At 39.1% G+C, this 27,029-nt stretch overlaps 1 protein-coding gene across 7 annotated transcripts in view; it reads right to left on the reverse strand.

Annotated features, from left to right (window-relative positions):
- Positions 1 to 27,029, reverse strand: part of BMPR1B (bone morphogenetic protein receptor type 1B) — a 380,728-nt gene that overhangs the window by 47,265 nt on the left and 306,434 nt on the right. For 4 of the 7 annotated variants that reach the window (XM_059665162.1, XM_059665152.1, XM_059665121.1 and 1 more), the window contains 3 exons: positions 14,137 to 14,293; positions 2,019 to 2,121; positions 1,395 to 1,497 (listed from right to left, as the gene is read on the reverse strand). In XM_059665162.1, coding sequence (XP_059521145.1) covers positions 1,395 to 1,497; positions 2,019 to 2,121; positions 14,137 to 14,279 — 349 coding nt within the window. In that variant the 5' untranslated portion in view covers positions 14,280 to 14,293. Of the gene's footprint in view, positions 1 to 1,394; positions 1,498 to 2,018; positions 2,122 to 14,136; positions 14,297 to 27,029 lie in introns of all 7 variants that reach the window. The other 3 variants (XM_059665143.1, XM_059665113.1, XM_059665135.1) reach the window with 1 other exon arrangement.

The raw sequence follows: 27,029 nt of genomic DNA on the forward strand, positions 1-27,029 counted from the left end.
CCGGAATTGAACCCGGGACCTTTCAGTCCACAGGCCGACGCTCTATCCACTGAGCCAAACCGGTTCCAGTTAGTTTTTTAAATTTTTATTCTTGCCTTATTCACTTAAAGTCTTGTTTAAGTATCACTTCTTTGAAGATATTTTGACTCATGCTGTTGTGTTCTTACTATACTTTATAATCTAACTCTACTGCTGTATAATTATTTACATGTTTCTCCTAACCAACTGTGCACATTTTGAGAGCAAAAATTTCCTTCATCCATTTGTGTATCCTTAAGACATATCATGTTGATTGGCAGGTGTTGCTCAGTCCTTAGAGTATCGGCCCGCACACTGAAGAGATACGGGTTCCATTCCTGGTCAAGGGCACGTAAGTACCTGGTTGCAGGCTTGATCCCCAGCCTGGATCAGGAGCACATGTGGGAGGTAACCAATCCATGTTTCTCTCTCTCTCTCACCCCACCTTCCTACCTTCCACTATCTCTAAAAATCAATGGGAAAAATATCCTCGGGTGAGGATTAACAAAAACAAACAAACAAAACAACTGACTGAATTTTGATGTGAATTATTATGAATAACCTTATAGAGCTTTCTAGGCTACAGTAGGAACAAGAGTTATAAAATATTATCATGAAAATCATGAAATGTCATTATATTTTGTCGGAAAATTTTTCTCATGAAGAATCATTTTAAACCACTTATCTATGTCTTTGGACTTAGATTTCTGTGACAATTACAAATCACTTATTTTTTGGTGAGAAAAAGGAGAGGAAAGGAAATGTGAGAGCTATTTTTAACAAGAAGTCTCTGGGGGTGCTAATTTAAATGCATAAATCTTGAAATTAAATTTTGTAGATGTTTTCTCCATTTTATATATTTTATCAATATATAATATAAAATCTGACTAAAAATATACTCTAGCATAGATAAAAGGAAACACAATCTGGGAAATAATCTGATGTGCTCCTTTCTGAGGTCCTTTATTTTTTTTATTTATTTAATTTTTTAAGGCCCTTTAATTTTGAAATAAATGTAGACAAATACTCATTTCTGAAGGAAATACACCCTCTGAGTAATATTTAGGGATAAGCATAAAGCTCTGTCCCCCTCTCCCGCCCTTCAGAAATACACTACACGCTCTAGAAACTAGTTTTCTAGGAGAAGAGGGGAGAGGTTATGAAATAAGATTCTCTGGAGAGAAGCCATGTAAGACTACTTTCCCAAGAACCGCTTACACACGTTTCTGAATGTTTCATTATGGCGTCTTGCCTTGTCCTCTGCCCCAGCAGTGGAAAATGGTTCAGGTAGATTCATTTAGAAAAGAAAGGATAATCCACGTCTCTATGTTCTTTATGCCTAAGGCTTTTCCAGCTTTGAAGCCTCCTTTCCTTACCTCTGTTTTTCAGTGGAGGCAACGTAGGGTGCAGATCTTTATTACATTCATTGCGTTCTGTGCAGCATTCAATGGATCTCCTTTGGTGAGGAATGGGAGTGTCCTAAAATTAAACCCAAAAAGCTATTAGTGGGTGTCCCCTAAATGTCATAGGCACATAACCTCAAACTTAAGAACTTAAGATTATTTAGGTAACTTACTTAAAATTGTTGCACATACATGTTGAAAATATTGTTTACTTTTCAGTCATTTCTTTCGAATTATCATGTATTACCTTACTTCTATGTCTGCATTTCAACAAAATTACTACTACATTTGTAATAACCGGTGTGCACAGTGTAAGCGCACGAAGAAAGCTAGGCATAATGCAGTTAACTAAATTGGAATTTGAGCAAGAAGGTCTAATGAGACACTAAGCCAGAAATTAACAGCAAAAATAAACATCATATTTCATTTCAAAATGAAGGGAGAATTGGCCCAATGAAAATGCTCAAATTATTTTCCAAATCACTAAAAATAGGCTAGTGAAACAAACAAACAAACAAACAAAAAACCCCACACAATTGCTTTCTCTTATTGAAACTTAACTGTCTGAAATCTAGTGGAATCAAGTTTCTTCCTTACCCGGCACTGAAAATCTGAGCCTTCTAGTCCCAGACATCCCGACGTGATCACAGGCATCCCAGAATCATCTTCTTCTATCATCGTGAAGCAATATCCATCTGTGCTAAAGACCAAACAGGCAAGGAGTGTGAGTGTAAGTGTGTGCGTGTGTGTGTGTGTGTGTGTGTGTGTGTGTGTGTGTGTAGGGGAAAAGGAAGATGCTCATCATTTGTTTCATTAAAAGTCAAGAAGTTCAAGATCATTACAAGTTACAGTCTGTTGAGAGAGTCCCGAAACTTCCTTTCATGGAACTTGACTTAATTATCAATAAATATTTTGTGCTGAAACCGGTTTGGCTCAGTGGATAGAGCGTCGGCCTGCAGACTGAAAGGTCCCAGGTTCGATTCCGGTCAAGGGCATGTACCTGGGTTGCGGGCACATCCCCAGTAGGAGATGTGCAGGAGGCAGCTGATTGATGTTTCTCTCTCATCGATGTTTCTAACTCTCTATCTCTCTCCCTTCCTCTCTGTAAAAAATCAATAAAATATATATTTTTTTAAAAATAAATAAATAAATATTTTGTAATAGTTCCTGTGTAAAGAAAACTGTGAGAAAGAAGTACCCAGAATTTCCATATCACATATACAATTAATAACCACATATACCAATTACTAAACACTTTTGGTCCTTGAAAAGAGATTTCTCTTTTTTTAAACAATATATATATTCTTTTATTTCAGAGAGGAAGGAAGAGGGAGAGAGAGAGATAGAAATCATTGATCAGATGCCTCGTACACAGGGATTGAGCCTGCAACCCAGGCAAGTGCCCTGACTGGGAATTGAACCCAGGACCCTTCAGTCTGCAGGCCAATGCTTTATCCACTGAGCCAAAACCAGCTGGGGTAGAACCCGCCCCCCTCTCTCTCTATCTCTCTCTCTTGATTTCAGAGAGGAAGGGAGAGGGACATAGAGATATAAAACATCAATGATGATAGAGAATCATTGATTGCTACTTCCTGCCCCCAGAACAAAACAACTCTGAGGAAGGTGGCACTATTCTTACCTTCTATATGAGGAAACCGAGGCTCAGAGAACTTGAGTAATTTCTCAAAGGCCTACAGCTAGTGAGAGTATGCACAGCAGAGGTTTGAACCCATGCAGGTGAATGTCTATGCTGGCTCTCCTTGTTCTGAGGTTGTGAAATAAACTCACCTCTTACCAAGGCACACAAACTAAACTAAGGAGGGATCAGCACAGCAGAAGTGAGCTAAGATTCTGCCTTTTGGTGCTTGTGCTTCGGGGCTGGCCTGTCAGATGAAAACATCAGGTTTTGTTTTCAGCAGTCGGGACTTACATTGGAAGTGGGGTAAAGTTGGACAATGAAATGAAGGGGTTTTAACAAGATCATTGTTAATGGGTTTTCAGCTCATGGCACACAAAAACTAATTACTAAAATTCTGCAGCATGCCAAAAAATAGAGTTTTTGCTGATCTGACAAAACCAAACAAACTATAATTTTGACTCATTCACACCGAACAGCTATTGTTGTGTTGGCTGTTGTAAATTTTTTTTAAATTTAATAATCTAAGGGAAAAGAGGTCAGTGCCCCTGACTAAATAGTCAGGCATCACATGTTTTAAAAATTCCTGCGGCACACCAGTGTGCCTCTTGCAGTACACCGTTGAAAATCGCGGGCCTAGAAAGTAAAGAAACGATATATTCTTTTTCTGTATGGGTTTTTAGATTAAAAAAAACTTGCACTTATTCTATCACATTTAGTCCTCTCAACAACAATGAGAATTGATTATTTCTATTTCACTGACGAGGAAATTAAAGCTATTAGAGTCTAATAAGCAAACAGTTACAGAGCAGGCTTTTCATCAAGAATCTCTTGCTTCTTTCCCACACATTTTTCCACTGTCCCCTCCTGGGACTAAAAATGGAAAACAAGAACTGTTATATATAGAAATATTTATAAACAAACATTTCTGTCTTCACAAGTTTGTGCGAGGCATGCCAGCAGACTCCCAAGATAAGTCATAGACCCCTACTGCGTGAGCTACGAAATAAAGGCCTGAACTCTATCCCATCTTTTCCTCGTGTACATGCATGCTCAGTGTCCAAGACAGACATGACAGCACAGTCCTCAAAGGTCAGGGAGGCAAGCTCTGAGCATTCTATTAGCCATGGTTTCTGGGTTGGTCTGTTCTGTGTTGGTGGCAGCAGCATTCTGCCACACCTTAGCCCTTCGGTTATCATCAACACCCTTAGTATTACTCACTTGGCTTATTAGCCTCAAGTCATCCAAAATATCTCAGTTTATGAAAACTAGCAGAGCCAAGTTCCAACATATTAATAAATGGCTGGGGAGGGCCAGTGATAAATCTCCCTTTTTTAGAGCAAGGTCAAATGCATGAATATTGTTGTGGAAGAAAGACTTCCTCTGAGCAGCCCATGCTTAAATTTATTTGGGGCATTTTAGCCCATACACTGACATTGCTATGACAATCTAAAGCATGTGAATACTGAAGGCTATAAAAACAAGAGCTGTCCCTTAGAAATTTACTGTAAACAATATAAGCAAACAATACCCGTGTGTGTGTGTGTTTTATTCCTTTCCTACACATTTAGATTATGTGTGTAACTTCCATTTCTCATTGAAAGTAAAATTCAGGAATTTTCAGAAATAAAGTCATCTTAATTTTCTGACCGTAGGAATTCATAGTGACTAGAAAAGCTGATTCAGTATGTTAAATCCAAAAAGACTAATTTCTTCTTAATCATGAGTTCCCCTTGCTCAGAATCTGAATACATGGAAATGCACTTTTAAGTATCTTATAAGAATCAAGAATGAGAACAGAAAAAGCTGGTAAACTTGTTGGCAAGTTACTGTTACAGTGTCCTAGGAAATATAAAGAAACATCAGCGAGGGTAATTTTAAGCTTTAAAAACGCACTCCCGCCCAGCCAGTGTTGCTCAGTGCTTAAGCATCAACCCATGTACCAGGAGGTCGCCAGTTCAATTCCCAGTCAGGGCACATGTTTGGGTTCCAGGCTTGATCCCCAGTAGGGGGAGGGCAGGAGGCAGACACTGATGATGTTTTTCTCTCATCAATGTTTCTCTCTCTTTCTTCTTCTCCCTCTAAAATCAATAAAAATATGTTAAAAACACATTCCCTTGTCTGCAAAGAAAGGTGGAAACCCTATATAATAAAAGGCTAATATGCAAATAGACTGAACGGTGGAACAACCGAACAACCGGTCACTATGACAAGTGCTGACCACCACATGCGTGTGCGGAACATGGCGGGCACTGGCTGCAGCAGGATGGTGGAGCAGGTGAGCAGGGGGCACCAGACCAAGGCGGGGCGCCAGTCGCTGCCATCGGGGCAAGCCTCTGGTGGTTACTGAAAATTCTTTGCTCCTGTGCACCGCAGTCCTGCCCGGCGCTCGCAACTGCTGTCAGCGCTGGCCCCACTCATACCCACTGCCAGCGCCAGCCCCCGCTCACTCGGCGCTATCAGCAGGTGCAAGCATTGGCTGCCAGCCCTGATCGCCCCCGAGGGCTTTTCCACCTCCCCCTGCTCCTGAGGGGCCACTTGCACCCACTGCTGGTACTGGCCTCAATTGCTCTGTGCCATCAGCGGGTGTGAGCGGGACCGGCTGCCATCAGCATGTGGGAATGATAGTGCAGGAGGGGGGCTGCCAGAAGACAAGGGATGGGGGGGTGCTACGGCAGGAGGGGCCAGGCAGGGGTGCGGAGGATGGGCCGAGACCCGCCCCAGTGTCTACTGCAGCCTCACAGCCCACAGTTCCTTTCAAGGTGCACGAATTCGTGCACTGGGCCCCTAGTAAAATTATAGAGAGGGGATGGAGAGGGAGGGAGAGAGACCCTGGAGAAAAGGGTCAGTGTCCCACAGTCATCAAGTAATGTAGGGATCAACTATGTTGTTGGAGTAAGAGCAAGAGGGTGAGAGAATATCAAGTGCATATTATCTGCAACAGAGCAAAAATAATTTATAAGCTTCTCATTGAAATTGCTAGCTAGAAAGGAAACTTGAAGGTGCTCTATGTATTGTTTTATTTTCCTAAGTACAGTGTTTACAAGGTTTACCCAAGCCTTGGTTCTTTTAACTCTATTCTTATAAAAGCTTAAGAATTACTTGAGGACTTTCAACACTCCAGCAAGCACAAATGTAAACAAAGCTATGCTCCAGTCAGACCGGGACAGTTCCACCTCCCACTAAGGGATGGCTGCTGAATGGCACAAGAGGCAACTAACTCCTCCCACCAGCCTGTCTGGACATCCTGCAATCTGGCTGCCATGTTAAGCTTAGTTTTGACATGTGTTCAGCTATTGCCACATCATTCCCAGAGTGTTGAAAGTGATCACAACAAGAGATGAAGATCATGAAGAAAACAAAAGCAGCAATCATTTTAGACAAAATTGAAAGCGGTGCTATGTATACAGGAATGTAGGATCAATCATTTTATTCCAATAAGGGCTACAAATTAAAAATACTGCCCCTGCCTGGCCGGTGTTGCTCAGTGGTTGAGAGTCAACCTATGAACCAGGAGGTCACAGTTCGATTCCCAGTGCAGCCGGGTTGCAGGCTCGTTCCCCAGTAGGGGACGTGCAGAAGGCAGCCAATCAGTGATTCTCTCTTATCATTTATATTTCTTTCCCCCCCCTTCCTCTCTAAAATCAATAAAAATATATTTTAAAAAAATGCTGCCCCTGAGTTATAGGCAAAGAAAAGTAATTGACAAAATGGAACAAGAGTTGAATCCCAAAATGATCAATACTGAAATGCCTCTCCACATAATGTTAACTAATGAAAAGGCAAAGCCTTTGAGAATTTAAAAGTCACATGAGGTCAAAGCAGTGATAACAACATTTTTGTTACAGCCCTTAGATGGCACTACAGCAGTGGTTCTCAACCTTCTGGCCCTTTAAATACAGTTCATCCTGTTGTGACCCAACCATAAAATCATTTTCATTGCTACTTCATAACTGTAATGTTGCTACTGTTATGAATCGTCATGTAAATATCTGATATGCAGGATGGTCTTAGGCAACCCCTGTGAAAGGGTCGTTCGACCGCCAAAGGGGTCGCAACCCACAGGTTGAGAACCGCTGCACTATAGATGCAAACTCCTTGGATCTGCCCAATATTCCAAAGGTAAGCAAGTGTCTGCAACATGTAGAAAGATCATCAGGGAATAACTTCCACGAGAGATGCTGGGCATGCCCAAGTGAGCACTGACTATCAATAAAGAAAGGGGTGCACCTGGCTTCAGTTTTGAGGGAACGAGAGCTACTCTTTTTTGGCGGGTATGCGCCCAGAACCTGCAAGGTTTGGCTCTTCTCATTTATGGTCAAATGCACCATAAACAGCCTTTGGGACCCCAATTTCTCATTAGTTCTTACTGGACGGTTGGAAATACATATGACTACGACTGTCCCTCTTCTCTGGCTTTTCCTCTGAGGCGTCAATATAGGAGATGCCTTTTTATTACTTTATCCTCAAGGATGTGTAACTCTCATATGTCCTTCTCTGGCAGCCAAACAAATGATTTAGCATTCTAGTCCGTTCTTTTTCTTTTTCTTTTATTTTCAGTGAGGTACAGGATATATTTTTTTTAATATATTTTATTGATTTTTTACAGAGAGGAAGGGAGAGAGATAGAGAGTTAGAAACATCGATGAGAGAGAAACATCGATCAGTTGCCTCCTGCACATCTCCTACTGGGTATATGCCTGCAACCCAGGTACATGCCCTTGACCGGAATCGAACCTGGGACCTTTCAGTCTGCAGGCCGACACTCTATCTACTGAGCCAAACCGGTTTCGGCGAGGTACAGGATATTTTGAAGCATTCTCAATGTTCATATTAATAGAGCACTTGTATATTCTCACCCCCACCACCTGATACAGGTATCCTCACTCCCTCTCATCTGACTGCCCTGAGAGCCTTCCAGCAGGACTCCCTCACTACTCTCCCTGGATTCTGCCTGATAAACCTTACATTTCCCTTCTCTGCTCAGAAATCTCCAATGGTTCCCTATATATGGTTTTAAAGAACCCTACACTGTTCACTTTCTATTAAGTCCAACAATGAATGGGCCACTTAACATTCTCATCTAGAACTAATGAGAGGCACAAAAAGAGAGTTACTCCTTGTAATAGACTTCATAAGCAAATTTGAAGTCATAGCCTCTTCCTACTAAATTACCAGTTCTAATGCAGGATCCACCATTCTCATTATTGCATTGGTTTGAACTCCACATCCACTAAAAATAAATAAATAGAGATCTTAAAGCTCAGTGTTCAGATGGCCTGGGAAGCAGTGGGATCAACGGGATGCAATGGAAGCTACATAAACAAATGAGAACAATGTGCACTTTAAACACTCGGAGACCCTGGGTCAGGAGCACCTGTCTAAAAACTCACACCGCCACATTCAGCAAGAGCTTTCACAGCCCTGGGTTAATACAAACTTTGTAAAAAGGCTCAAGGTCCCTAAGCTTTTCCTTCTACCCTTTGTGACTCTTCAAAGCCCAGCTGGAGACTCATCTAATTCCTCATGTAGGCAGCTTGGTGTCACTTACACATCCTTTGTGCAAACATCTGATGCGGCTGATTACACCAGTAACCCCAGAAAACCGCCCAGGCAGGAGAATTTTTTGTCTGAACTCGATAAGATAAAGGAGAAAGTATTTAAAATTGTCTCTGGAAAAGAGTAAAAAAAATAAATTTTAGAAATGAATACACTTGTGTGAGGGAGTGGAGGAACCTGAGAGAGGTGATGATTCAGGGACAAAAATGACTATTAAAGACCAAATCAAGTAAAACAAAGAAAAATACATAAAGTGGGACCAGATTCCATATAGAGAAAAAAATAAAGCAGGCTGAGATTACACTTGGTAGGACAGGAAAATGAGAGAGAATCTTGGCATGGTGAAAGTCATGTAAAAAGAGTGACTGAAGGAGACTGTGCAGCTTTCCAGTGATAAGCAGTGATAGTCTGTGGTTCCAGGAGTAGCATCTGGAAATGGAATGGGAAAGATTAACACTGTGAAATAACACCTGGAAAGATGTTTAGAAGACAGATATTATTGTGAGGGAGATATGACAACAGCTTCACTTCTTACTCTGAACTATGGATATTAAAAAGGCTCAATGCATGATATATTTACACCACATCCTCTAACATGCATGCCATCAGGCTGTGGAAATGGCATGGAATTTGGAAACAGACACATCTGCACCTGGTAGGAAACAAGGCCAAGAATGACTTTGGCCTTGGTGTTGGCTAGTAAATCATTGATGGTACTCAGGAAGAATTTAAAAACCCTCTAAACTTTGCACAGGTTCTCTCAATTACTATGTGGGATTTCAGAATCTCTTAACTATGATGCGCTCTTAATCTGGGCCATGTTTTGGATTATTCTCTCTAGGAATGTGGGAGTGGCAATGAGCATGAAATCTACCTAGACCAGTGGTGGGCAACCTCTGGCACGCGTGCCAAACATGGCACGCCAGTAACTTTTGCTGGCACACGAAACCCTCTCTTATAATCTTCCATTTACAATTTTTTTCTTAATATCGACTTTTTTATTTTTCTGATAAATTCAGTGTAGGTGCATCTTAGATAAATAAATAATTTTACATAACATGTATACATTAAAAAATAAATGTATTTTTCATCATCACATACTGTGTTTTTGTCTCTCTAATGAATTTTATTATTTCTTCAAGGTTCTTCACAGATGTACACCTTAAGAGATATCAAGTAGGCATAACATGTTCTCAAAAAATTAGGGTTGGCACGCAGAAGAATTTTGAGTCAGAGATTTTGCTGGTTTTGGCACGCACTCACAAAAAGGTTGCCCACCCCTGACCTAGACACTCAGTTTGGCTAAGATCTGCTTCATAGTCAACCAGACAGCTTAGACCAGCCCTTATCTAAGCCTCAAGCGAGGACACTCTTGTGTTTAGAATTTTGTACCTAGGAATGAGTGTCGTATTACTCAAAGGGTGCTCCCTTTCAAGTCAGCAAACAGCTTATTATTGGTCTGTGAGATTAACACAGAAATTGAAATTTGTATAGCAATACGTTTAGCTGTTGAATCTAATGGAAAATAGAAAAAAGGAGCACATAATTTGTAAGTATTTTAAATTTATTTTTCTAATTAATCTATAATACATTTTTATTATATTTAGAAAAGTACCAGTGTACAAGTTATTGGGGGTGTGGGGGTGGAGGAGGGAGGCTGTCTTTCAACCAAGATAGTTTGACAAGTACTGATTTGAAGGTCAACAAGTGTAACCTTGGCTTCCAGAAATGGAGGCAGAAAGATTGGACTTATTCTAGGGCTTAGGGCGCAGGACCAGAAGTAGCCCCTGTGATTCAATCACAATTGATCTCTGTGCACAGGAGACTCAACTAGAGTCAATATATCATTAGCAAATAGATTTGCATTTTCACTCAAGAGTTAATATTCACTCCTTTGAGAGCCAATGTCAGGCGTTGCCTGCTGGTCAAGGATTCAGGACTTTGGAATATTGGCCACAATTTTCTCATCATATCAGCATGAACAGTGACCTAGTAAAAATTACTTAACCCCTCAGAGCCTCAGATTTCGCACCTGAAAAATGTAGATAATGTTACATTTTTTTTTATAGGGAATGCTATAAAATAAACATGCTAGAGTTTATAAAAATACTCAGTCAAGATTAGTTTTCTATTGATGTCTACAAGTTAACTGATTCATGTTGACTGTCATGGTATACCCATGTTTTTTGAGGGGTTCCATTGTTATTGTTGCTGGGGTTTTTTGGGGGGTTGTAGTAGTGTTTTTGTTTTTGTTTTTTTGCTGTCATAAATCAAAGTTTGAAACCATGTAATTCATAACCCATTCCCATATGGCTTCCATTGCTACTTCCACATTAAATATTTCTAAACAGCAGTTATCAAGATCAATAAATGTGATTGCTGCATTTCAGTTCTTATCCTATTTGACCTCTAACAGCATCCTCCCTCTGTAAGCTTGGCTTTAATGACACCAGACTTCACTGCTAATTCTCAGTCTCCTGGGAGAGCCTCCTTTACCCAAGCATGACATGCCTCAAGGCTGTCTTCCTCAGGTAGATTGGATTATTCTAGTACAGTTCTCAATTCCTCATGCCCCACCCTAGACCTAGTCTCCTTGACTTTGAGCTTACCTATGACATATGATTTGTAAATGGAATGTTAGAGGACATGACACAAACAGAAGCTTTAAAAGTTTGCTCCCCCACACTCATGTGAGAAAGAATATGCCCTGGGTAGCTGCTGGTCCAAAAAGAATGGAGAAACATGTGGAGTAGGCCCGAGCTCAAGTAGCAGACCGAAGCCAAGTGCACCCAGTCCAGCATAGCTCAACACAGCAGCAGCCCACTTGTAGAACAAGGAATTTTTAAAAAATAAAAAAAATAGCCCTAGCTGGTTTGGCTCAATGGATAGAGTGCCATAGCCTGTTGATGGAAGGGTCCCAGGTTCAATTCCGGTCAAGGGCACTTACCTCCGTTGCAGGCTCAATCCTTGGCCCTGGTCAGGTTGTGTGCAGGAGGCAACCAATTGATGTGTCTCTCTCACATCCATGTTTCTCTCTCTCTCTGTCTCTCCCCCTCCCACTCTCTCTAAAAAACCAATGGAAAAATACCCTCAGGCGAGGATTAAAATAAATACATAAATAGTCTTTAGTTGTAAGCCACTATGATTTTGAGCTTGTTCCATAGCAAAAACTGACTCACGTTTTATTCCACATTCCCTCCCCAACCTTGTATCTGAGTTCCAAATCCACACCCTATGCCTACCCTTTGATATCTTCACTTGGATGTGTTAGAAACCTTAAACTCAACCTGTCTAGATTGGAACCCGACTGTTTTCCTTTGTCCTTCTTCCTTGAAAGGCTATACTATGCATCTAAATGTACATCCAGAAACGTGTGAAGCCCTCCCATATACAATTCACCAGCATAAAACTTTCCTTCTAGATAGTTCTCCAACACACTCACCTCTCCTGCACCAGCACCACCCTCGTACAAGATCATCTTCTCTCACACGAACTGTCCTTCCTGAATCCACTTTCCAATTTCCCTAACCTAACCGTTGTTGTTCTCAAATTCATTTTTGTTTCCCTCAAATACATCCAAAACTCTGAAGAAAAGAAAATTTTTCAAAAAAGCTAATCGTCACTGTTTCTCCTGCTTAAACATTAGCTTCCATGGCTTCCTGTGTTCTCAGGAATCAGACCAACATCTGTGACACAGCCCACGAGGCCACTGGCAATCATTCCCTAGTCTCCAGGTCCAACGTCTTCCCCGCCTCCTCCCCCTGTACTCTAAGAACACCACGCTTCCCCTTCCCACACAGAGAATTCGCATTGCAGTTAACCCTGCCTGAACACTGTCTTCCCAATGAACCTGACACTTCGATGGCCTATAAGGAAAACAGGACAAAAAACGTGAAATTGGGATAGTTTTAGAAAGCCTGAACGTATGATCACCAGAACGATGATTTAAATGACACACAGATTTATTCTTAGTTACTAGAGACTCAGACAAAAAAAGCATGATAGCCCCCTAATATGCTCCCGCCTGCTAACTGTCTTCAGTAAACTTTGTAAAATTCCTGATACTTTTCCTATTTACTACAAAAAGGCACTGTTGCCCTAGCGGTTTGGGTCAGTGGATAGAGCGCCAGCGTGGGGATGAAGGATCCCGAATTCGATTCCGGTCAAGGGCACATGCCCGGGTTGCAGGCTCCATCCCCAGTGGGGGGCGTGCAGGAGGCAGCCAATCAACGAGTCCCTCTCATCATTGATGTTTCTATCTCTCTCCCTCTCCCTTTCTCTCTGAAATAAATAAAAATAAATTTTATAAAGGCACTGCTCCCCAGGAAATAGTGCCTGAGCTTAGAATCATTTTACCTTTCCAGACTCAGTGAACCCAACCTTGCTCGGTTGTACAAGAGCCAAGCTCTCAGGCCTCTCTGGGTCCTAAAGCCCTTACAATGGTAAGAAATAAGCATCCCCTACCATGCTCAGTGGTTTTGCTGATTAAAGGAAATATATACATAGGAGTATACCCCACTTCCCTCCCTGTCATGCAGTTAATATCTATTTCCTGAAATATGTATTTCCTAACATACTGATAAGCTTATATGAGATCCACTTTGTAAGAAATAAAAAACAAAAACACGGTTTCAGGAAAGAAAAATGCATTCAACTTCATGCTCCTTTCTGGATAATGAGGCCCCACATGGCTGCCCAGGTATCTGCCTGCACTTCTCACCTAGCAGCCGACTCCTCATGGGGTCCATTATCTTTCCTGAGGCAGACTGTGCTTCTCTGGCATTTACCTTCTGAGACCTGCACTTGTTTGGCTGCCTGGGCCCACTCGCCCTGCGCCACCGTGCCTATTGGGCTGTGCCTCTACCCCCTGCTGTCCTCACCCAGGAGAGAAAGTGCAGCTACACTGACCAGCGAAATGGACGCAGCTGCATAAAGATGTGTACGGAAGAAGGAGGCAAAGCATCCAGGTTCAAATGTTAGAAAATATTTATGCAAACAGAATTATCTGCTGAGGAGTGTATTGTCTAGTACTTTGACAACGTTTTTCCTATCATCTGGCAGACTTTCATAAGCCCTGTCACCATCCTGCTTCCCAGAGTTTGTTCCTGAATAAATCCTGGCAGCTTAGGAGTTCCTCCCAAAACACTGGCACCAGCAGCATGACAAATGGTTACAACAAAACAAAACCAAAAAACACAATCTGATACTCCCTGCTGTTGAATTAATTTGGGGGATCAGGTCTTTTAAAAGAAAATAATTGGGTTTTGCTCCTTGACATGGAGCCTGGGACCTGTGCTCTATGTTTATTTTATGTGCATGTGTGATGTTTGGAGGAAGGAGAATCTCAGAGCAGCATTTCAGGAAAAATGCAACTCCTGGTTTCTCTAAATACAGGTACAACTCTGAGAGTCAGTGGGCTTGGGCACTATTCCCCAAAACGTGCTCTTGGAAACACTAGCATACAACTCTTTAGTAGGGACTTCCTGTTCACACAAGGTTTGAATAATGTAGATGACCAACCTGCAAATATTGTTGACCGAGTCTTCCGGACAGTGGTGGTGGCATTTACAACGCAAGATCTTTGGACGAGCAGTGGGGGCTGTACTGTCACCATCCTCTTTCTTGGTGCCCACATTTAATTTTCCTGAACTTCGCAAAAGCATGTTATCAAGGAAGTCTGCTGAAAAGGAGAAAGGGTAAGCATTTAAGCTTATGGCATAGCCAAGCCAAAGACTTTTGTTAAAGAATAATGTGACATCAAACAAAATATTGAATTTTCATGACATTTAAAGATTCAAACAGAAGACAGGTATTTTTATGGTTTGTATATTAAAATTATACTCTATAAATAAGAGATTATATAGTTATAGGTAGCATATATAACTATATGTCTCATGTAGAATGTGGTAATTCTCATAACTCTGAATAAATTACTATCTTGTATTTGGGCGCAAGGAGCTCAAGGAGACATCATTATATAGATTAGTTTTATCTGTATGGTAATACTATGGGTAGATATTATCGTCCCCATATTCCAATGAGAAAATTAAGACTAAAGGTTGAAGTGATTTTCATACGACTAATAAATCACAAAGCCAGACACGGGGCAGGGAGAGGGCAGAGGTGACTCCGGGGTGAAGGTGGAGGAGGGAGCGCCTGGGAACAGGCAGCGGAGCCTGGCGCTGTGCCCTGCAGCTGGCGGTGGGCAGGGTCCCGGGCAGGCCGCCAGTTGCCCCCTGCGACCAGGGCTGCTGCTGGGAAAATGTTCCGGGAAGGGAGCGTCCCCGCCCAGGCCCCAGGGTGGGGGGCCCTAGGAGGGGGGGTCCTCCGGCCGGGCCAGCCTGCAGAGGCGCTGGCACTAGTACCAAGGACGTGGAGAATCGCAAAGACAAGCCTTCCAGGCCCGTCTCCACCGCCAGGGGCTCCGTGACCTCTGGCTGTGACCTCTGCGGTCACAGCCCAGGCCTCAGTTTCCCCACTCCGCTGGAGTGGCCAAGAAGGGAAGCGATCACGTCACAACACGCCCGGCCTAAAGAGTCTCTTGTAAAATGAGATCCAGGTACAAAACTCAGCAACAGATGTTGACAGTCTCCTCTCACAGTCTCCATCCACCCGCAGGAGAATCCACGCGACAAAGAAAGAAAACCAAAGCCAGGCTCTTTCACAAGAGCCACGTGTCAGTGTTCAGCGCGGGGCTCCAACGGGACGGGGCCCTTCATCTCTCTGTACGGCAACACCTCGCAGCTCCCCGACCACGGAGGTTCAGATGACGGGAAAAACCACCTACTGTTGGGACTGGATAATCTAGGGACCGTCCGTCGATGGCGTGTTTTATAGCGCGACACCAACATTCGCCAGGAGCGGACATCGACTGGCCAGCGGGATGCACTTACCCCTTTAAGGAAGTCTATTAACTTCACAAGCTAACGTCTGAGCCTCTAGTTTAGCTCTTGGGCAAAGAAATTGTTTAAATGATCCATTTGGAAGCTGAAAAGGATCTCTGAAGCTGAAGTTGCTCCTCTTAAAATGAAGGCGGACTTGCCGCTTCGGAGGCTTGGGGCGCCGTCGCTGTAAGACCGGCGCAGACGCCACCGGGACGGCCAACGGCGTCCGCACAGGAGCCTCCGCGGCACGGCCGCCCGCGCCTGCGCGCCCCGGCACTGCATTTTGGCAGCAGTATCGTCAGACATTCACCACATAATATGAACATGCCAGCTTCTAAGACGCGGGCTCCCTCCGGGACGCTCGGGGGACTAGAGTCACTGTAATCGCGTAACCGTATTGCACAGTTTATAAAAAACATAAATACTGGCTATTCTAGATTTAAATACAAAATACATGTCCTATAGCTTTAAATCTAAAAAAAAATAAAATAAAAAATCACAAAGCCAGCATTTAAACCTAGATTATTTGGTCCCTAAAACTCTCTTTCCAGCAGTCTCTTTACTTAGGAGTCTGTATTTTAGGTATAATATGTATTTTTTAAACAAATTATTTGAAATATTTAACCTGAAAAATTGGGTAGGAAGATGAAAACTTACCATTAAGATACATTTCAAAAGATACATTTCCCCATCAGTTTATGCAAAAGTTACTCATGCAAATGCTACTCATATTAGTATCAATGAGTCTACATTTTGATGGAAGACACTCCAGTTGACATGATCTCTACAGTCAGATATTCTGGGGTCAAAATTAGGCTTTGGGATTTATCAGTTAGTTGACCTCAGACGACTTTATAAATAATCTCATTGTGTCTCATTTCCTTACCTTTAAGACTAAGATACTTACAAGCACCTACCTCATGTCAAGAGTTTAGAATATATATGTTACATAGTAATAGTTAATAAATGTTAGTTGATATTATATAAAATAATTTTTTTCACATTTTAAATAGTGAGACAATGTTTCATTATGTAACATAGTTTCCTTATTTTCCTTCTTCACTACCACTGCTTCTGAAATTATGTCTGAGAAGGACGCACGCATTAATCAATATTGTATGTTTCTAGACATTGGGGTAAAAGCTTTCAACATGCAATATCACTGCACAAATTGTCACCCTGAGCAATGTTTGATTTTAAATCTCTCTCAGCACATGCAGCTGGCCTTTAATTAAATCAAATTTCAACAAAAATATTATCTAACAGATTGTAAGGCTAAAGAAATAAAATTCTAGGCCTAAGTGCAATATACAAAATATAAGTGTACAGTGTGCATGTGTTATTTTTAAAAACTGCAATAGATACCTTCAGCCATTGGTATAGCAAAGAATGAGAAATTTAGAAAAAGATCTGTGGTGATTTTTCCTGATTTTCTGTATATTAAGCTAATTAATTGAATTCTGGTTCTCAATACTACTAATGTTATGGCCTGAATTACCTCAAATACAAAGTGATGCAAATGAGATATTTTCAGTCTATACCAGACCCCATGTCTTCGAAGTTATAAACAAAATAATAAAATTTCATTTATTGTGAATATGCCTACTTAAAATATGTAATGGGTACCTATCCTGTTCCAGGCATAGCCTGTAAGTAGAATAAACTAAACATACACTGATATAAGATTCAGCTATGAGAAAATTCTTTGCAATATTGCTTAAAACAACCTGTTTAAAACAGGAGATACTGGTACCACAAATTAGTTTTGGAAGTGAGAGAGAAGGGAGTATTGAAAACAGGAGGAAGCTTAAATCTAGTTTAGAAGTTGTTAGAACTTCAGCTGTCTTGTCGCAGTCCTTAGAGGCTAGTAACCTTCCTCCCCCACCCCTGCAGAAGACTGGACAGGTGAACCCGATATATACATCACAGAGACGCAAAAGAAACCATCAACAAAATGAAAAGGGAGCCCCCTGTGTGGAATAATGTATGTATAATAATGTATGTATCATCTGATACATGGTTAATTTCCAAAATATATAAAGAACTCATACAACTTGACAAAAGGAAGTCAAACAATCCAATTAAAAAATGGGCAAAGGACCTCTTTAGACACTTCTCCAAACAGGACATACAGATGGCCAAAAGACATATAAAAAATGCTCAAAGTCATTAATCAGCAGAGAGATTAAAATTAAAACAATAATGAGGTATCAAACATCTCATACCCACCAGAATGGCTACCATCAACAAATCAACAAATGACAAGGATGTGGAGAAAAGGGAACCCTAATACACTGCTGGTGAGAATGCAAGCTGGTACAGCCACTACGAAAAACAGTATAGAATTTCCTCAAACAAATAAAAAATGGAACTGACATTTGATCCAGTGATCCCCACTCTCAGGAATCTATCCTAAGAATCTTGAAACATCAGCCAGAAAGAATGTATGCAGCACTATTTACAATAGCTGAGATCTGGAAACAGTCCAAGTGCCTGCCCATCAGTAGATGAGTGGATAAAAAAGCTGTGGTACATTTACATAATGGAATACAATGCAGCTGTGAGAATGGAGTTTCTCTTACCCTTGAGACAGCATGAAGGGACCTGGAGGGTATTATGCTAAGTGAAACAAGCCAGTCAGAGAAAGACAAGTATCACATGATCTCACTCATATGTGGAATCCAATGAACAAAATAAACTGATGAATAAAACAGATCCAGAGACATAGAAGCATGGAACAGACTGTCGAATCTCAGAGGGAAAGGGGAGGTTTGGAGGAGGGAGAGGTTAACCAAAGAACTTAAATGCATATATGCATAATCCATGGACACAGACAATAGTGTGGTGAGATGAGGTGTGGGGTAGAAGGGGTCAATGGGGAAAAAGGGGGGGGCATCTGTAATACTTTCAATGATAAAGATACATTTTTAAAAAAGACAAAACACATCAGCTAAGACATGAAAAAGGCAATTAAATGCTTGACAAAGAATAATCATTTTATAAAGATATGAATTCAGTCTGATAATAGTGATGCTGAAGTAAGAGCTAGAAGGAAAGACAAAGATATGTATTTATGATAATGGTGAATATCCAGATGAAGAATAGAGTAGCAGTGATGAAGATATATCCCAAATATCAAATGTCCAATTATCAAAATGTATTTTTCACATTTTATTATATTTTTATTTATTTTTTATTTTATTTTATTTTTTTAAAAAAATATTTTTTTTATTGATTTTTTACAGAGAGGAAGGGAGAGTGATAGAGAGTTAGAGAGAAACATCAATCAGCTGCCTCTTGCACACTCCTCACTGGGGATGTGCCCGCAACCAAGGTACATGCCCTTGACCGGAATCGAACCTGGGACCCTTGAGTCCGCAGGCAGACGCTCTATCCACTGAGCCAAACTGGTTAGGGTGACATTTTATTATATTTTTAGTATCCTCCCATTTGAAACACAACAAAGGCAGACTTTAATAGATAATAAACTTCGATTTAGTAAGCTCACTGAGATAATGTAAGGGCTTTATTAATTCTCATGCTACTTAATTTCGTGTTAAATTTTATAGAAAAGCTAATCATTGAAACAATTGGAAGATGACTAACCATTAAAGAAACATTAAGTACAATTTAGTACATTTTAGTTTCTAAACTAGTAAGTTAAATCTTTAAAAGATTTTTCCACCAAGGAAAGCTAAAGAATGAATGGCTTCTATTTAATTAAATTGAACAGAATTTCAACAAAGTTGATTATTTCTTCCCAACAACACTCTGGGCGATTTCAGCTTTTTAAATATTTAATAATAGAATTATAAATAAAGCTGACAGGAAAACGTAAAGGAAAAATACTGAGAAAAGTCAGACTTTGTAGAAATTTCTACGGAATAAATCCTATACTGAATGAGTCACTCTTTAGGAGCTCACCGCATATTTCACCTTCCTTCTCTCTCCTCCCTCACTCCTCCTCTCTTTCTCATGACCAATCTTGAGTACAATAGTGTGAATCCAGATATTTCAGATGCATCCTGTTTAGATTAGCTGGTTACATTATAACCCAGGGAGTTAACTATCCAAATTACTAAGATAATACAAAGTAGGGCATATGGAAGCCAATGTAAATTGGTTCTCATTTTTCAAAGGACTACTAGTCTTTTGGGGATAAATGAACCTCAAAATCACTTCCAGACATGTGTGCTTATCTGTGTGTGTACTATTAATGAATCAAAACTAAATTATATTACTTAGGACTTCCATATATAAGAGATTTATAGATTTCCAGGCAAATTAATCAAACTTCTTGAAATAACCTAATAATTAGCATGCAATAATGTGACTTTCGTTCAATTACAAAGGTTAAATAGAAAGTTATTTTTCTTGAATCTTGAATATTTTCTCTGGGATATATGTTATAGTTCTATACATGTTTTCGGCTGCTTTGTGTATAGTTATATGAAGTTTTGTATGGCATCTCTTCTTCCATAAGTTAGGAAATAAGGCAGAGTTTCTTTGGAATTAGTGGACAATTATTAGCTAGAAACCTGGTATAAACAATAAAATAACTATTTTTGATGTATAAACTTAATAAATAAGTTTATTTTTAAAATATTCCTATATATTTTATGATATTATGAACTCTTCCATATGATTTTTACAAAAGAAAATGGAACAAGATTTTTTTTTTCAGAAAAATTAGAGACAAAAGTGAAATGCTAAAAAAATGTACAATTATACTACAACTCTACAACAGATAAATTTAAAATTCTATATTCATCCATTAGATCCCAAAATGTTTTGGCTATATTTAATTTTGATTATTTTTTTTCTCAGTAACATTTTTATCACTGCAAATATACCATAACTGAGACATTTTTAGTTTTCATATGTCATAGTGAAGAGAACATCAGAATCCATTGCCAACATTAAAATACATAGAGAGCAATCTTTATGAACAACAAAGGTAATTCAAGGAAAATTAAATATCAATACACAATATGCTCAGAAAAGAATTTGAGTTATCAAAATTCATTTAAAAATGACATTGTTATTTTGTGCCACAGGATCTACTTAGTAATTGTTTTCCTTCATTTTCTTTTTTGCTTATTTTTTAGCTCTCTGAATATATAAAAAAGTAATAAAATTTTGTGTCTTCACTATTCTATCCCCTCTACACCAGAGGGCAGGCAAGGAGCAAGAAGAGAAATTGCAATTCTTATCACACTAGTTTGCACTTAAGTATTTTTGGTAAAAAGATGAATGGAAGAAAATTTTGAAAGTCCTGGACTAGCCAGCAATGCTTTGGGAATGATCCTTTCTACCCCTAGCTATCGTGTATGATAATAAATGACACGAAGCAATGCCTATTTCCTCTCTTAACTAAAACTGGTTTAAATACATTTGTTAAAAACAAGAGTCTATAATAAACAGGAATAAAACTTAAATCAGAGCTTAAAAATAATGTTAATTTTAAAAATAACTTTTAGTGATCTTAAATAAGAACACTTAATAGATAACTAATTTTTATTTTATCACTTAAATCTTGAATCATTTCACTCAATTTGATGATTTAATTTACTGTCTATTAAGCTTCCTCAATTTTCATTGCTTAAACTGTTTTTATTTTATTAACACATTTTCAAATAAATTTTTATGTTGTTTGTAACAAAAACTTTATATATATATATATATATATATATATATATATATATATATATACACACACACACACACACACACACACACACTCTCCACATACATACATATGCACACATATAAACAACATGAAACCCAATGATTACTACAAAGTTAGGATATGTGCCTAATTCTTTTCAAAAGTAACAAAATATAAATACAATTTTGATTCAAAAATACCAAAGCAAAATCACATCCTATATAATAATCCTATATAATAAAAGAGTAATATGCAAACTGATGGCAGACTGACAGGTCACCATGACATGCACTAACCACCAGAGGGCAAACAATCAACGCAGGAGCTGCCCCCTGGTGGTCAGTGTGCTCCCACAGGGGGATCTCTGTTCGGCCACAAGCCAAGCCTCTCCCACCTCCTCGGCAGCATTAAAGATGTCTGACTGATGGCTTAGGCCCACTGCCATCAGTCGGACATCCCCCAAGGGCTCTCGGGCTGCCAGAGGGATGTCTGACTGCCAGCTTAGGCCCAATCCCCCAGAAAGCGGGCCTAAGCCAACAGGTGGACATCCCCCGAGGAGTCCTGGACTGCGAGAGGGCGCAGGCTGTGCTGAGGGACACCCCCCTCCCTCAAAGTGCATGAATTTTCATGCACTGGGCCTCTAGTATATTATAAGGGAAGGGTATACTTTCTTATTATTAACTGTAATGTTACCTGCATGGAAATCTTTCTTCTTCAAGAGTTCCAGGAGTCAGAAGAAAGAGGGACAAGGGAAGGTGAAGGGGGATGAATTGTGGGGTGAGAAACCAGTATCAGGTGTGTTCACCGAGCAGTGGATGCAGACTTGACCAGGATAGAGTATAAAACAGACAGAACAGTTCAAACCCAGTTCAGCTACTTCCCTGCTCTGTGGCCTAAGCAAGTCACTTAATCTTCCTTACAGAGGATGTGGAGAGTGGCAGCACTCATCTGTTTGCTGTGAAAACTGAATGAGATAGTCCAAGAAAAGCACCTACTATGTTCCTTGCACATAGTAAGAGTGAATCGTTGTTTTTTGGGCAGCAGAAACTTGCTATTCCTATTTTTGTTTGTTTAAGTCTTCAGATTTTTCTCTTTTCCTATTTTATTTTATTTTTTGTTCCTCTGGTCCCTGCTCACTCATCTATATATATAAAAGGCTAAGTGACCGACCGTACATCAGTCCTACCACCCAACCAACTGACCGGCCGGTACATATGACGCACATTGGCAATTTAAAAATAAACGTTGACTCGTGCATGCGCAATATATATATATATATATAGCTCTCAGAATGGATACTACTGAAATCCTCCGTGAAATGATTTGTAACAAATCTATTATTGAAGCTACCTTTGGAAATAGTATATCTATAGATAATATTAAAAATATATCTAAACAAGCAATTCTTTGTCCTAAAAATGAGCACGTTCATAAATTAAATAAAGAAATTTTGGATATACTCGATGGAGATTTTCACACCTATTTGAGTGATGATTCCATCGATTCAACAGATGATGCCGAAAAGGAAAATTTTCTCATTGAATTTCTTAATAGTATTACTCATTTGGAAATGCTGTGTCATAAATTAAAATTGAAAGTAGGTGCAATCATCATGCTACTGAGAAATCTTAATAGTAAATGGGATCTTTGTAATGGTACTAGATTTATTATCAAAAGATTGTGACTTAACATAATCAAAGCTGAAGTATTAACAGGATCTGCGGAAGGAGAAGTTGTTCTGATTCCAAGAATTTATTTGACCCCATCTGACACTGGCCTCCCATTGACATTAATTCGAAGACGGTTTCCTGTGATGCCAGCATCTGTGATGACTATTAATAACTCACAAGGACAAACTCTAGAGAGAGAAGGAATATTCCTACCTGAACCCGTTTTCGGACATGCTCAGTTATATGTTGCTTTCTCTCGAGTTCGAAGAGCATGTGACATTAAAGTTAAAGTTGTAAATACTTCATCACAAGGGAAACTAGTCAAGCACTCTGAAAGTGTTTTTACTCTTAATGTGGTATACAGGGAGATATTAGAATAATTTTAATCAATTTATCAGTCATTATTTTTATCAATGTTGTTTTTACACCATGTTTTTGTTATTTTTATATCATGTTTTTGTTTTTATATCATGTCTTTGTTGTTGTTATATCATGTCTTTGTTATTGTTATATCATGTTGTTATTATTTATTAATCAATTTACATGCTATTTTCATATACATTTTATTAATTTTCTTTAATCTCTGACACTTCTATTATAGAGAAAAGGCAAATAGCGATATTAAAATATTTCTTCTAATTGATTTCCTTTCAATGTGCACAAATCCGTGCACCAAACCACTAGTCTCCTATATGTTTCTACTTCTCTTCCTTTTCTTCTTCAAATATATTACTTAATTTTATTTTATTTTACTTTCCCTTTCTTTCTAGATTCATCACTATGAGCAAAAGTCTATAAAAATACAGAGCCTTTTGGTTTAAGAAACATTGAAAGTTTGTTCAGAGCCAACTAACGTATTGTTATTAATTTTCTTTTTTCCTGTGGTACATTCATTTATTTAGCAAGTAATCATAAAACCTATTCCATCTACATAACATAATGTCCCCGAGCTCTGGAAGTACCCTCAATAAAATAATAATTTTGCTGGTGAGACAAATCAACTACACATGGGACATGGTAAGAAAAATCAACTACATATGGAAACCCAAAAATAGTATATGAAAACAATAAAATAGATGTCACAATGCCACATACAATTATCAAATGTAAGTAAGTCCTAGGTAAGAGTACATAGAAGGAAAGATTACTATGGGTGGCAGTAATCAACCACAATCTTTTATGGAAAACATAAGCAGCAAAACCAGGGAGACATAAGGACAGTTTTTCATTTCAGTGGTTCATTGTTAACACTATTGAGTAAGTTAAGAAAAACACATTTAGTTTTAACATGCTGGAGATGTGCTGGCTGTCTATAGACACTGGGGCTTTTATCATCAAATATTTCTACATGTTTCCATTTAATGGCAATTTTTTCTCTTTTCACCACATACATCCACATTACCACATCACTCAGGTTCTGCAGAATAATCATGTTTTCAACATTTTACCAGTATATCTTACAAACCCTGCCAAGAGACTCCAAACCACCTGGATAAAAAGTGAAACCTTCTATCATTCAAGTGTTTTGTTGTATGGGATACTAGATTAGGACCTGTGCAAATCATGAAAAGATTAAATAGATTACATAAATGTGAACATACAATATAGACATTTATATTTGTTGGTTTTATAGGCACCTACTACAGAGTTCTGAGCCTAAGTGTGCATAATAATCTATTATGATAGCAATGACAGTACTTTGGTTATCACACATACAATCTTCAAAGGTAAAACAGCAGTTAACCTTTCCCTCAGGTGTTAAGATGCTTTTGAATTTGGAGAAAATCATCCAAAATGTTCAAACAAACTAAAAATCTTTGAAAATATTCCAAACACAACATGAGTATAAATAGTTTAATAAAAGCATCAATATAAGAAATAAGGGGCTTGACAAGCAAGTAGCCACAATGTTTCAAGATAAGTTAACATCCAACTCAATCTATACCCATCAAATAGGATAATCATAGCTGACAGAACGATTAAAAAATTCTAAATATCTGTGTTTTTAAAAATATTTAATGTGTCTGGTCAAATCCACATTGTTGGAAAAGAAAATGACACATGGTCTCTTCGACAATAATGTCAAAGACTTGGCAGCCTGCCAGGCCAGCCGCTCGGGTTCTGTTCAGAGAGGTTTCTATCAATGCTTTGCTTCACAGAGTTCTGAAGCTAATCAAAGTAGATGTTCAACTTGCCCCCCAAACTAAAACGTACTCTGCCGCTTTGCAAAGCACTTCCAAGTCAGCCTGATGTGTAAAACTACTTTGAACAGACTCAGATATGTAGAGAAGAGAAGTGACAATGAAGCCAGACAGACCAAAAAGCAAATCACCATGTTCATGCCATTCTTTTTCCCCACAGAAAAAACCTGGAAAGCATTTAGGATCTCTCTGTTCCCCATACTGTCTGCATCCTCTAACTAAATAATTGTTAAAGAGCATATCGACCTAAAAATACACACACAACGCTATTTCAAGTGTTTAAATATTTGAGGCAAAAAATAAATATTTGAGGCATAGAATACATACATACTTTTAAAATATCACAGACTGCACTGTTATCAACTACTACCATCATCAATAAACTTAAAGATCTATCTCTGATGAAACAATATGGAATAATGATAATCAGCAAGACTGGACAAAAAAGCATACACCTATGGATGAGGACAGTGAGGGGGTGGGGTAAGGGCAGAGGGAGGGGTGGGAACCAGGTGGAGGGGAGTTATGGGGGAGGAAAGAGGAACAACTGTAATAATCTGAACAATAAAGATTTAATTAAAAAATAAAATAAAAATTAAAACAACGATGTGAATATTAGAATGCCATTATAGAGTTTTAAGAAAAAAAAATACTAAACTAAATACACAACTGTTCAAAACTTGCAGTGCTATCTATTGGGCTTTGTTTACATTCATGTGCTTTGCTTCATAGAAAGTGTTCTAAGATAGATACCAAAAGTGATATAAATTACTAAAATCGCCTTCATTGCTGAGAATATACTTGACCTCACTAAAACAATTCCTAACCTTCCTGATCAAAAGTAAATGACTTAGTTACTTTATTTTTAAAACATTCATTTGTTTTAATATTCATATCCTTAATTTATATTTTAACATATTTTTGCATTTTTAAAGGCCATTTTGCAAGAAAGCAACCTTGACTTTTGTAATCCGTGAATTTAGTCATATGTCCTAGATAGCTGAAGAATTCACAGAGCCACAAACTAAGAATGGTTAAATTATACCACAAGGACTTTACACAGCCACAACATTTAATTTTCACCTGGGCAGTGTTGAAAATGTGTAGAGGCAAGCACACCACGTACTCCAACACATATGCAATGCAAAAGCTAAAGCAATATACGTGGACATTTTAGTTAGTAGTTTAGAAGTCAGCTAAATTATACACTGCTGGGGCAGCTAAGTTAAACTGCATTTCCTTGCCATGTGATTTTTTGTGCATAAAATTTTTGACACCCCTCCCCCCGAATTTTTCTATTTCACTCTCTATGCCAAGAAAAGACAATTCTATCATCTTCTTTTGTGCCTGTGCCAGATTTGGCTTAACTGATCTTGCTTACAATTTCTGGAGGGGAAAAACGAGCCTCTGTAAGATATAAAGCCTTTCCCACTACTCACATTTGATTTCTGTGCGCTTGATAGATCATTGCCAGGTTCCCTGGGATGAGACATGAGGAGGAGGCACAGAATTGCTAGGGGTTTCCACTAAAAAGACCAGCACCGTAGGCAGCACTAATCCTGCACCTGTGATGTGTTATTCAGCAGTTAAGCAATGCAGTCCAGACTGTGGTTGCCTAATACAGCTCAGCTGTTTTGCTCAGTACGCCCTTTGATTATAAGCTGGCAAGAGAGATTATTCCGGCCAGGCACTGAGCTATGTGCAGGATACATGGCATATGACAATGGAAAGGTAAAAGAGAAAGGAAACCTTAGAATCAAAAATAAAATAAATAAAAAGGAAGAAACCAAAAGAAAGTCACTGACCACGGTGTATTATGTAACATTTCCAGATGGTTAAAAGCTGCTTCTGATTCTATGCAAGGCAGAAAAATAGATGACATTTGAATATCTAGAAATCTATTTTTTTATATTATCCTTTGACATTCAGAAGGGTACTTGAACATGCAATTCCCAAGTTTATTTTTAAAGTAAGCACAACCTCACAAATT

Source organism: Myotis daubentonii, chromosome 1 (genome assembly GCF_963259705.1).
Source record: "Myotis daubentonii chromosome 1, mMyoDau2.1, whole genome shotgun sequence".
Classification (NCBI taxonomy): Eukaryota; Metazoa; Chordata; class Mammalia; order Chiroptera; family Vespertilionidae; genus Myotis; species Myotis daubentonii.